General features: G+C 44.0%; 1 protein-coding gene across 3 annotated transcripts in view; it reads left to right on the top strand.

Moving 5' to 3' along the window:
- The window catches only part of TRPM6 (transient receptor potential cation channel subfamily M member 6), a 262839-nt gene that overhangs the window by 48613 nt on the left and 200362 nt on the right, over nt 1–13864 (top strand). For all 3 annotated transcript variants that reach the window (XM_040417069.1, XM_040417070.1, XM_040417071.1), the window contains exon 5: nt 1705–1918. In XM_040417069.1, the coding sequence (XP_040273003.1) occupies nt 1705–1918 (214 nt within the window). The remainder of the gene's footprint in view (nt 1–1704; nt 1919–13864) is intronic.

A 13864-nucleotide genomic window follows, 5' to 3' on the forward strand; every position in this document is an offset into this window, starting at 1 on the left:
CTCCATACTTGCTCCGCTCTGCCAATAGTCTGCACATGACTACAGGCTATTAGCAGAGAGTAGCAAGTGCGAGGGAGTCCATACTCCCATACACAGCAATGTATGGGAGTATGGATTCTAAAGCGCAATAGGCACCTGAACTTAAGAAACCTATTTAGCTAGGCAGGGGCGTATATAAAAATCATTGGGCCCCATAGCAAAAATCTGAATTGGAACCTCATGTCCTGATGCATCAGATTCGGCACTACCGTGATTTTCGTTGTCGTGCTCCAATGACTGAGCAGAATAGCGAATATCACCAGCACAGATGTGAACAAAGCCTAATATACACCTTAGCTGCTGCAGAACATCATAGTAGTGATAAGAGAGCCACAAGTCTCATTATAACCAGTTTAGGTCTGTTTCACACTGCCGAGAGTAGTTCCAGCAAGCTTTTCCAGCCGAGAACAGTCTGCCAGAGTTCTCTGGATGCAGTGGGGACGGCAAGCATTTCAGTAACCTCTGACAATGCCGGAACCAGAGAGCTCCGGCAGGTTTTTCTCTGCTGGAACTACTGCTGGCAGTGTAATACTTAACATTAGTCTGCAATATATGGAGGGGTTAAAGAGGAGGGAACTACAACCCCCAACATGTCTATGCTGTTATTATTGAATGCAATTTGACATTAAAGAGAGAAGGTATAAGAGGAGAGAACTACAACCCCCAGCATTACCAGACTGTTATTATACAGCATCAGTGGATATTATAAGAGCAGAGAACTACAACTCCCAGTATGTCTAGATTGTTATTGTAGGGAACCAGTGAACATTACACGGAGGGGGATACAGTAGGACAAAACTATAACTCCCAGTATCCTTGAGATGTTATGAGCTCTCCCAGGACACCACTAACCCCTCCTCCAGGCACAGCACTGAAGCTCCTCCCCAGGTAGTTCACCACATTTTCCTATCCACGGCTGAGCTCCTTCTCCTTGCCTTGGTCATATGATGATGATATCATCACAAGTCATTCAGCTGTAAAAGTGCTCCTGTCATGGACGGGTTTAAGACATTTTTCAAAGTGAAAAGTTAGAGCATTGTCCACTTAGAATTTGTACGGCATATAGACGCATAAGATGTTTTGTGGTGCCACGCACCCTTTCTCAAGCTTGATAAACAAAGGACATTATTGTGCTATTATACATATGTAACTCAGAAAAAGAAAAAGAAAAAATGAGGAAAGAAAGATAAATCTAAATTTAATGTGGGGATAGAAAAATAATGTTTTATGTGAGGAGTAGTGGAGCTGTTGTTGGTATACCATGGAATTATTTTAACATTTGCTGGGTTTTGTGGCCAACTGATAACGTGGGACAGGAAGCAGGCCCTGGCCATGGACTCCATATCAGCTGCATGGGCTGTCACCACTGCCATTACCTTGGCACTGTAAAAAGTGCTTCTCCACTAATAGTGACAGCAGTCTGCCTCTAATAAAGTGCTACAGGGCTCTTCACTTCACACAGCCTTATATTTAAATGGTAAAATTCGGTGTGCCTGCATGTGCCGTAAAGGGGAACTCACTGTATACAGATTTACAATATATAACCCCCATTGAAGACAATAGTCAATACATGTGCAGCAAGTTCTCCCTAGTGGTGACTGCCAGCAGCCTTTGTGGGTGACTTGGGAGTGCTTGGCTCTTAGACGACTTGTTTTTTGTTCTCAGTATATAAGAATATCCTATGACACCTCTTTGGACCAACTGATGCATCTGATGATAAAGGAATGGCAAATGGAGCTTCCTAAACTAGTGATTTCCGTTCATGGAGGGATTCAGAATTTTAAGCTTCCTTCTAAAGTCAAGCAGGTCTTTGGTAAAGGTTTGGTGAAAGCTGCAGAAACGACTGGAGCATGGATCATGACAGAGGGCATTAATACAGGTATTTTATCTGATTTCTTTAGTTTTTTCTGATAAAAAAAAAATCCTGATATTTTTATGAAATTCTAAAGCATGTGCTCTGCAGTATTGCATCAAATAATAGCTGTCCATAAAATACATGAATGGATCCGATCCACCGGAGGAGGTTCTAATGATGCTTAATGGTTTCTCAGTCTGGTTCATAGAGTGAGCTCCTGAGTGGGGTTTATGAACATATTATTGTCCTCTTGGGAGACCTCTGTAAATTATTACATGGTCTAGACGGCCATGCACCCAACTGTAGGATTTGATGACCCTGGATACTGTGTGTTTGCTTGCAGCCCTTAAAGGATCAGAAAACAAGGGGCTAATATTTCTTCAGACAAAGCCGCATTATCCTAGCCTACGGGCAGTGTTGTATTGCAAATGACTTCAAGTAAGGTGATTAGTGGTGCATTTTACCATCAAATGGTTGTGGTTAGGGATGAGCAAACTTGCTGTTTGCACGTTCGGGTTCTGGGTCAATTCTGTTATGGATTCCATTATCACGGAATAACGGAATTCTATGATGGAATGCACCACGGAAGCCTTTAAGAAGCATTCCATTTTGCATTGCATCATAATAGAAGTCCATGGGCAGCATAACAGATCTGGCTGGTTTCCGTTATGCAGGAGTCCTGTCCTGCATAATGGAAACTGGCCGTTATGCAGAAATCATAGGGCATGATAGCAAAACCTCATTGAAAGTGGCAACAAATGTACACATTTTTTATTACATTAATGCTCACTGTAATTTTATAACAAAATGTTATGGTGTTCGCTGCATTAATATTGATGCACTGTGCCAGTGTGCCAGCATGTAATTGATGTGTCTACAGGGAGTGTGCCCTGTTGATGAATCTAAGCTTAGGCTAAAAATGCCAGGTTGGACCTTTTCCAATGCTTTTCTAAGTAGAGAAGAAGATTTCTTTAACGGGTTGTGTTCTTCTTGACTGTGAAGCCATGTCAATTTTACCTGACTGGGATGTCATAGAAAGTGGAACAGATGCTTCACAAATATGGCTCGCAGTCTGAACACCATATTTTTCAGGGCCTGCTGATCATCACTCACTGCATGATACAAATCTGGCTGCCTGGACCCACCACTTCATGGGAGCTCAGTACATAAGAAATTTGTACAGCTGCCATTCAACTCAATAGAAACGGTAAAATTTTGAGGGACTGAGCCCCCGCCGTGGTGGCTTCAGGAAAGTGCTATGGCTCTATGTCGGGAAGGGAGAGGAGTTAACAAATTGCCCCTTTTCTCACCAAGGATAGCACCTGGTTAGCCTGTATGGTATGTACACCACTGACTTATACAGGTTCTCCAGGAATAATGAGATTTTGCCAAGTGCTAGCAGCCTGCGGGTCGTCAGCGCTGCTTCCGTTGCCTCCATGTTTCGGTACCTGCAGTGTTGACATCTGGGCACAGCATGGAAATGGCCACATGCTCTGCTGCAGCACATCACCACTGAAGCCAGTCATTGGCTGCAGAGCAGCATGTGACCATGCCCATGCTGTGCGGGATGTCAGCACTGGGCGGACCAGAACATGAAGACAATGGACCAGAGCATCAGGGAGCAGGTAAGTCTGAATCTCCTATTCCTTGAGGCAAGCTGCTGGCACTTGACAAAATCTCATTTTTCCCAGAGAACCCCTTTAGCTACCTCTGTCTTTTCAGTTCTCACATACACAGCTCTGACTGGTCCTATTCAACCTTTTGAGAGAAAGATCATCGAAATAATAATACAACAAAATAAAATATAAAATTGCACACCAATCATTGTAACCCAAGAGCACAGAATAGGCATGTAGTAAATTAAAATGAGCAGTATACAGTGACAAACACAAATGCAGTCTATTTTAGGGTACTGCTATGTGATTACCAGAACAATACCGGTTTTAGGATGAATTGTTGAAACCAAACAACATAATTCTATCCAGGTTTACAAAGTGTCTCCTGGTGAGCCGTGTATGGAAAACATAGTACGTAGATTTTTTATATTATTATAACCTTCGAATAATATAAAAGACCTCATAGGATAGATAGTCGTGAGCCTCCACCCGCTCCTCACTTGTAATAACCCTGTTCTGCAAACATGATGTCAGTCATCAAATAAGCAGTCAATGTACCAAGTGCATTGTGGAAAGTAAGTGAAGCCGTTCTGCCTATGTTACTGATTATACAGAAGGGCATTAAATCCATTGATTTGTTGTTTTTAGCCATGGCGTTGACAGAGAAGTGTCACTGGTATACTTCTAGATATTTGCTTTTAAACAGAATGTCTCTAAGAAACTTTGTTACAAAGGGCTTTCCCAATCCTAACTGTGTTCTCATTGACATTGCATCATAGTCAGCATCACATTGGCATATGGAGGTTGGGCCCTGATAATAATTTCCTCTGCCAGGCCCAAGGAACACCAGTTCGACTCTGATCATAGTTTATTGCCATCCACGCTATAAATAGTATAAAGTAGGGGCATAAGGGAGAGGGTGTGGGTGCGCACAGAAAAAATAGTCTTTAGATAATTCATGTCACTATTATTATTTATGAATAGTCACATATGACTGGACGCGGCAACTAATAAGAGGTTATGTTATGGGTCACTATTAGGGATGAGCTAAGCGCGCTTCGGATCCAAGATCTGAAGTCACCACTCCAAAATGTGTTTTTAATTAGTGTTGGGCGCGAATATTCGAATAGTAAATTTAAATCGCGAATATCGCCACTTTAAGAATTCGGGAAGATTTCTAATATAGTGCTATATATTCGTATTCGTGAATATTCTAGATTTTCTTTCAACTGAACCCATGATCCCTCCCTGCTTCTTGCTTGTGGGCCAATGAGAAGGCTGCAATGTCTTTGTCTGAGCTTAGCAACTTCCCTAGCAACCAATAGGAAAGTTGCCTACCCCTTACTATATAAGAACCTCCCCAGCAGCCCTTGTATGCAGTATTTTGCAGATCTGAGAGAGAGACAGCAGTGTTATTGCTGTGCTCTGTGCTTTCCTGTGTCATTACATTAGATAGTTAGTTAGCTTATATATATATAATACAGATAGTCAGTGTAGGTTAGATAGTGATATAGTGTAGCTGGTTCTGCTGTCCATACATACGTGCTACATACATAGTGCTGTGATGTCACAAGTTCACAACAATACTTAGTGCACCAATCATAAATAAGTAGTCAGACCTGTTAAAATGTGAAGTTGCATGTATTGCGCATCATTAATTTCCAATTTGCGCAATTGCGAATACATTGGAGCACTCTATCTGCATATAAAGCTATTGTAATGTTCTGCCATGCCAACCATTTTCTCCAGTCCCATAACAGTGCCATCCACAGATCTCCCATAACAGTGTCATCCACAGATTCCCCACCATAACAGTGCTATCCACAGATCCCCCATAACAGTGCCATCCACAGATCCCCCCTCCATAACAGTGTCATCCACAGAACCCCCCCCATAACAGTGTCATCCACAGATCCCCCCATAACAGTGCCATCCACAGATACCCCATAACAGTGTCATCCACAGATCCCCTCCATAATAGTGTCATCCACAGATCCCCCATACTAGTGTCATCCTCAGACCACCATTAGTTTAAAACCCACCAAAAGCACACCTTTTGTTTTAAAATATTTTTTTTCTTATGTTCCTTCTCAAAAACCTAGGTGCGTCTTATAGGGCGAAAAATACGGTAATAATGTGCTTGTTGGGCTAAACTAATGTTAGCTTATGAAAAGGGCAAGCTTGACTCTACTTTATTCCTACTCCAAATGATAATTTATCATTCAATAAAAAGGAATCATTTTTTTCTTTTAATAAAAGGCAGGGACGCTTTTAGAATAATTGAAAATAGTTATACTTACTGTCCCGAATCCCCTCCTTTCCAGCTCTGGTGCTATATGCACCCCTGCCAGGCTTTGTTTTCCTGACTGCAGTGGTGATGTGCTTGTATACTGAAAGGTACTGCTGCAACCAATCACTGGCCTCAGTGGTCTTGCACTGCATACCGCTGAAGCCAGTGATTGTCTGCAGTGGTCACATACAATATATGGAAATGGTGAGTACAGTACAATAATAACGTCACTTCCTTAAAACAAAAAAAACTTCTTGATGTGTTTTAGACACATTTAGATAAACACTCCCTTTTTGAATTGTCCAAAAAGGGAGTATGGTTAGTGGGAAAGGGGTGTGACCTACTGGAAAAAAGTGTGTCTTAAGATGCCGCAACATGTGCCAACATTTTGGCATAAAGTGAGCCAACTAATTGGTGACAGTCTAAAGATGCACCAAATTTATCAAGCATTAGCTAATTTCTTAAATCTGGCACATTTTTTTAATTAATCTTTAATCTAAATTTACAGTACTATACAGATTATATTAACCTCCTCAAGAAAGGTTTATCATTTTTACCCACAAACAGATTTAATTTATTTGACTGGGAAAAAGATTTACATCTTTTTATATGTAAGTTAAAGTGGAGGACATTTTTCATCACACATGACAGAGCGCAGTGTGTGTCCATGGGTATTAAGATGGAAGATCTCCCTGATGTCCAGCTGCTGGCTGAGCTATGGGAGGAGGGTAATGGCCCAGGAGAGGGTTCATTTACTAAATTGAAATCCCCATCCTCCAAAAATCCCCCCATCGGAGATCACACCCCATGTGACACCTTTTTTTAAGGTGGTCACAGACCAATTGAGACAATTGGAGGGACATAGAACTGGTCATAATAACCTAACATATGCGGAGATGGAAGCAGTGAGAGCTCTAGAGTCAGATTCCTCAATTGTAATAAAACCCTCGGACAAAGGAGGAAATATTGTGATTCTAGACTACCAACAGTACACTGACATGTGTTTGACTATTTTGAGGGACAGACAATGTTATACAATCCTCCCATGTAACCCAATGACCTCATATTGGAAAGAGTTGAAGGCGATCTGGTCACAGGCTCTGGAAGCTAAGTTGATAAGCAAATCAAAGTTCGAGTTTTTACTCCCTAAGTATCCACAAACAGCCTGTTTTTATGGGCTCCCAAAAATCCACAAGGGGCTAAATCAGCTTAAGGGGAGACCAATTGTGTCAGGCACGAATAGCCTGACGCACCCAATTAGCACCTATGTGGATCAGGTTTTAAGGCCTTTCATCACTGCCTTGCCCTCCTACACCATGGATTCTATGGTTGTCATCAAACGTATTGATGGCATCCAGAAAGAAGATGATATGATACCAGCAAGCCTGGATATAGAGGCATTGTATAATTCTATACCCCACGATAGGGGATGTGAGGCAGTGGCCGATGTCTTAGGTGAACGGGACACTTATCTCCAATCTACCAATGCGTTTGTGCTCCAATTAATTACATTTATTTTGTAAGACAACACATTTTTGTTTGACAATAAGTTCTACCATCAGATAAAAGGTGTGGCCATGGGAAGCCCATGTTCCCCTACTTTTGCCAATATATATCTGGGCAGATGGGAAAGGGAAATTGTGACTGGTGATAAGTTTAGGGATGAAGCATTGTCGATTGTAATGTGGTTAAGATGCATCGACGAATAATAATAATTGGGGCCTATTCTTCAGATGGGAAACCAACCCATTGAGTATTACATTTCTCAACCTTACCATCTTTAAGAGAGAGGATGGAACCTTGGGCACGCGGTTGTTCCAGAAAAATACCGTCAAAAACAGTCTGCTAGGCTGGCAGAGTTGTCACCCACCGGCCTTGAAACGTGGGATCCCTAAGGTTCAGTATTTGCGTCTGAGGTGCAACTGCTCGACGATGCGGGATTTTTGGATGGCGGCAGCAGATTTACAAGAAAGATTCAGATGTCTGGGGCACCCTAGGAGGGTCCTTAATCAGGCATACCAACATGCCCTCAGTTGCGAAAGGACTTCATTATTTGACCCACGGCAATTGAGTGAGACATCGGAACAGAACCTTATTATCAGTAATTTTGATGATTTCCATGTAGAAGTAAGGGAGATATTGTCACAATTCTGGGGCATCTTAGGTGCAGACCCCGATGTGGGACATCTGGTTGGTGAGAATCCAGCGATTACATATTGGCATGGCCGTAATATCAGGGATCGCTTGGTACAGAGCTTTCACCAGCCAGTGCGACAGGGTTTCAACTGGCTACAGAATCCCTCAAAGGGTACGTTTAGATACGGCAATTGCATTGCCTGCAGTTCCATCAAAAAGGGCAGCATTTTCATGAGCACAAAGACGGGTCGGTCCTACAATATTAGAACATTTGTAAATTGCAGGATGACCGAGCTAATCTATCTCGCCACGTGCTCATGTGGGATCCAATATGTAGGGAAAACCCTATGAGAGTTCAGGAGACGTATTGGCGAGCATCTGGGTGATATACGCAAAGAGGCTAACACCCCTATTGCTCGCCATATGGTACAATGCCATAAAGACAGTCCAGCCAAGATGGACTTCCAGGGGATTGAAGTGATCAGACCATCACCGAGAGGCGACAATATGGATAAGCATCTGCTGCAAAAAGAGGCCCAATGGACATTCCGCCTCAGAACAGTACAACCAGATGGGTTAAATGATCACATTTCCTACAGTTGCTTCCTTTGATCCTTGTTGCTCTAACTGGCTATGGTTATGATTTTTTTTCAATTGAACCACCTCCGCATGCGGTCATGTAGACAGACATTGAGTGGTTTAGGTCCTCAGGGCTTCAGGTTTTGAAGTCTGGATACTCTATAAGTAGGTGACAGTGACAGGGATGTGTCACGACCATGGTCATGGTCGTGACTCCTGTATCCGCATGCTGTTGCCTGCGGTCTGGTTTGGTTGTTCAACCACAGGTGAGGGCCGCTAGTATGTTGCCTCACTTGTGGTTGCCACTGGCAACATGTAGTTTATTCGCAGTTTAGCAGCCTGAGCTGGTGCTGGGCAGCTTGCTGCAGTGTGCATGCGGTTGCACCTGGCAACCTATCTTTGTTAGGTGTGTCTTTTGTATGTCTGGTGTGCACAGGGTTTTAGTTATGTGTGCACTTTCTCCTTTAAGTGGCTGTCTTCACTTCCCTGGTGTGAGAAGGGTTAATTCCCTTCTGTGTGTGTGAACACTGGGTGTGTCTGTGTGGGTGTGGCTACTTGGGCTATAAAGCCTCAGTGGAGACCTGAAGCTGAGGGGTACTCCAGCCTTGTTTGTAAGCTGGAGGCACTCTCCTGGTTTATACCATCAGCCAGTGTGGGCCACCCTTGTGGTCATAAACTTATGTTAGACATTATTGTTCTTTTATATTATATGTCTAGTGGTGTCTTTATGTTTATTGCAGCGTATGGTCCTGGATTCCTGTGTGATTGTGTGGTCTGTGATGTGTCCGTCTATGTGGTTGTGGACTGCAGCACTTGTGCACGGGTTCCAGGCTGTGTGTCTGTGGCAGGTAGGTGTGATACTAGTTTCAACTACCTGCCATTGCCATATGTCTGTATATGTTTCCCTTCTCCCTTATAGCTTGGCCAGTGAGACTCCTGTTGCTCCGTGTCTAGGAGGAACAGATCGTCTTACCCTGCTCCTAGTCTAGGGCCACCCTGAGGCCTAGTAGGAATTACAGGTTCCAGTGTATGAGCCCTCCCACCATCAGGGTCGGCTCATACGGCTAGGAGACAGGGTCAGAATTAGGGATGTGATAGGAGGTGACCTGCTCCCTGATTCCTGTCCTGGCCTAACAGCTATGCTTCAGAGAGACATCGCACGGCTGAGGGTTTCCCCCATCCTCAGCCGTGACAGGATGTGACTGATCCCGATACATCAAAAATACCCCATAATGAAGTGACAGTGGCAGGCACGTGAGTGATCCCTGTACATTTTAATACATCGTATGCTAGAACCCTAGGTCACTCTAGCCGTAATACCCCACAATGATATGACAGTGACAATGATGTGAGCGGCCACTGCGTATTCAGCCCTGAGATGGTTATCCAATCCAGGACTGAATGGGCTAATTATGTCATGCGTCAGGGTAGGATGTCACCGTGGTAAGTGAGGTACGGTGCACCCATAGATTCATCATGGGAGAGGGTGATATTATTATGCACCAAGGAGGGTGCGCCCACTCCTGGCATGTCATCCAGGGTACTGTTAAGTTGGGGGGTGTTATGGAGTTATGTTGTGTGTGACTATTGAATTTAGATTTCTATGTAAATATGGAAAACAGATTTCGCTGTCAATTCGAGGGGATTGCTGTTTAAGTGTTAGCAGCCATTCACTGAACGTGCGCATGATCATATGTGGGTCCCAGTAATGGAATACTTATGATACTTGCTATATTTATTCATATGCGGTTTTCTGTTTTTGTAAATTTGCAATATCCACCATATTTTGGTTTTAATATATCCCTGCTATTTACCTCCTGATTAGGAGATATCCACTGTTTAGGTTCCCAGTATAGGGTGATTTTCTCACCTATTGTGGTCGGGCCGGTTAAGTGACAGCTGGCGTCAGCCTAGGGGAGCGACTCAGTTTGAGCGCTCCTACTTTCCAGGTGTAGAGGCAGCTGATTGGCCAGACCGGATAAATCAGTGGGGTTTTGGCGGCCGCTCCACGGCCGCAATAGTGCCGGATGTGCAGCCACCTGTAGATGTGGCGCACGCGCATTTGTGTTTGTTTGTCTGTAATGAATTAAGCAGTGCTAGGAAATATAGTTAAAGGGCTCCTGATGACGTTTAGGCAATAACCAGAAACACTTAGAGTCTGAATTAACTGTAGCCAACGTTAACAGACGTTATGAATATGTCACAGACAGCCAAATAAGTTTTCTGTAATTCTGTTAGTGAGGTATACAGTATTTCCACCTTAGCGATTACTATCATCACCAGTGGTAAGGGAGGATAAAAAAAAATCTAAAAGGAAGGGGGTGATTGTAGGGCACTGAGCATGATACCAAGGTCCACTGATACGAGATAAGATACCTCCATACGTACCCTCACTAGTGATACCAATAGGTCTGAGGAACAGCAGGGTTTGAAGAGAGATACCCAGGTGGATTAACTGGTAATACCCTTTATTGTTCCGATTTATGGTATCGTTCTTCCAGAGATATTTATAAGTGTGGTTCCCCAAGTCATTTTTTAAGGATTTTTACAATAAAGTTGGTTTGTTATTTTTGTTTTAGCGTCCTCAAACTTACTGTGAATGTACTATACAGATTATACAATATTAGTAAATCTGCCCCAATATATTTATAAAACATTCTGTTGTATCTATAGTTTTGTTATGCTATCTTTTCAGTATGCTTTTACTCTATGCAATGTTGGAAGCATTCTGATAATACCCAGAAACCATCAACAAGTCGCCCCACCATCAATCTGCACTTAATACCCCATAAGGACAAAGTGAAATGCTGTCAGTGTTACTCAGTACATTCGAGAACTCTAAGGGCTGTTTCACACGAGCGGATGCCGTGCGTGACATCCGCTCCGTGAATGACGGCTAAGACCCGATGCAGATTGCAGAGGCACGGAACATTAACATGACTGATAATGCTCCGTGCCTCTCTGTGATCTCTTTACTACGAAATCACAGGGAGATAAAGTTGTCACTGTGATTTCATAGTAAAGAGATCACAGAGAGGCACGGAGCATTATCAATCATGTTAATGCTCCGTGCTTCTGCAGTCTGCATCGGGTCTTGGCTGTCATTCACGGAGCGGATGTCACGCACGGCATCCGCTCGTGTGAAATAGCCCTAAGGGTTACATAGCATCAAATCATGTGACCCCAGCAGTGCTGGGAGTTCAGGCTGGGAGCTGTCTTATACTCGCACTGTCCGGAGTGTTCAACTCGCTCGTCTGAAAGCGGCCAAGGACACGTGAAAGCCTGCCTGCCATTTGCAAAAAAAAACTGAAGGACTGTCAGACTGCGATTAAAGAAGATTCTCTGGTCTGTTGAAACCAAGATTGAACTTTTTGAATTCTAGGTGTCATGTCTGGAGGAAACCAGGCACTGATCATCATTTACCTAGTACCATCCCTACAGTAAAGCTTGGTGGTGGCAGCATCATGCTGTGGAGTTTTTTCAGTAGCTGGGACAGGAAGACTGGTCAATGTTTAAGGAAAGCTAAATGAAGCACAGAAAGGTCTTCAACTAACCACTGAGTAAGGGGTGTGAATACTTCTGTCACTGCAAGACTTTCAATAATTTAGCAAAGATTTCGAACATCCTGTTTTCACTTCGTAATTATGGGGAATTGGGTGCAGAATGATGGAGGAACACTTGAATTATTTTTTTAATTTTTATTTTAACACAAGGCCACAACATAACACACTGTCAGAAAAGTGAAAGGGTCTGAAGACTTTCCGAATGCATTGTATGTTAGTACAACAGGCACCTGACTAAAAAATAAACATTCATGTAGTCGAACTAACTGGGAATATCAGATACTGAGCAACTGCAAAAATTTAAAAATGCATAAAAAATACATGAAAACAATAATGAAGATTCATAACAAGGATGTTAGTTCCTACAACTAGGGCTTGATCAAAGGTTGGGCTTCACTTAAAGGATTTTCCAATAAAATATAGAAAAAAATACCTATATGCTGCTATGTGCTGAGTGCTCACCAGGTGATACCACCATAGGTGAAAAGTAGTTACTTTTCATTATCTTGCCCAGCTCTGTATAGCACTTTGGTTTTGATGCTGCTAGGACGTGAAGTTGGCAGCATTACCAGCAAAAAGGACTACAGTTCCCTTAATCCCTCTCCCAGGCATTGTCTTTATTTACCTGTACCTCTAATACAAGGTAGTGTAATTACTCCCTGTCTTCACATAAAATGCAGCTCTGCTACTCAGAAACTGTTATGCTGCCAAGTGTTTCAGTTCGCCGAAGTTTCCAAAAAGATTTCATTCGATCCAAATTTATTTGTGACGAATCGTGTTAATACACAGCTTTTTCCGGGCTGCGGAGAGCCTGTATAGTTAAGGCTACTTTCACACTTGCGTTCGGGGTTCCGCTTGTGAGTTCCGTTTGAAGGCTCTCACAAGCGGCCCCGAACGGATCCGTACAGCCCCAATGCATTCTGAGTGGATGCGGATCCGCTCAGAATGCATCAGTTTGGCACCGTTTGGCCTCCGCTCCGCTCAGCAGGCGGAGCTTGCAGCGTTTTTGTGTCCGCCTGGCCGTGCGGAGCCAAACGGATCCATCCAAGACGTTACTGCAGTCCTGGCTGCCATGGTTACTTAGCAATTTTAGAAGCATTATACTTACCTGCGATGTCTGTGACCTGCCGGGCGCTCCTCCTACTGGTAAGTGAAAGGTCTGTGCGGCGCATTGCTTATAGCACAGACCTTTCACTTACCAGTAGGAGGAACGCCCGGCAGGTCACAGACATCGCAGGTAAGTATAATGCTTCTAAAATTGCTAAGTAACGATGGCAGCCAGGAATGCAGTAGCGTCCTGGTTGCCATGGTTACCGATCGGAGTCCCAGCGATTAAACTGGTACTCCGATCGGAACTCTCCGCTGCCACCAATGATGGGGGGTCGTCATTTTAATTAGGAGGGGGGAGGGGGGGCTGGCCGCACTGGCCACCAATGAGTTAAAAACAGGGGGGGGAGGGAGGGCCGGCCGCACTGGCCACCAATGAGTTAAAAACAGGGGGGAGGGAGGGGGGGCCGGCCGCACTGGCCACCAATGAGTTAAAAACAGGGGGGGAGGGAGGGGGGCTAGCCACCAATGAGTTAAAAACAGGGGGGAGGGGGGGGGCTGGCCGCACTGGCCACCAATGAGTTAAATATAGGGGAGGGAGGGGGGGGCCAGCCGCACTGGCCACCAATGAGTTAAATACAGGGGAGGGAGGGGGGGTCTGCCCCCTGCTGCCTGGCAGCACCTACCAGGCAGCAGGGGGCAGTCATGTACACAGTTCTTTTAGTATATTCTAACTTGA

The sequence above is a fragment of the Bufo bufo genome, chromosome 2, assembly GCF_905171765.1.
Source record: "Bufo bufo chromosome 2, aBufBuf1.1, whole genome shotgun sequence".
In the NCBI taxonomy this organism is placed as follows: domain Eukaryota; kingdom Metazoa; phylum Chordata; class Amphibia; order Anura; family Bufonidae; genus Bufo; species Bufo bufo.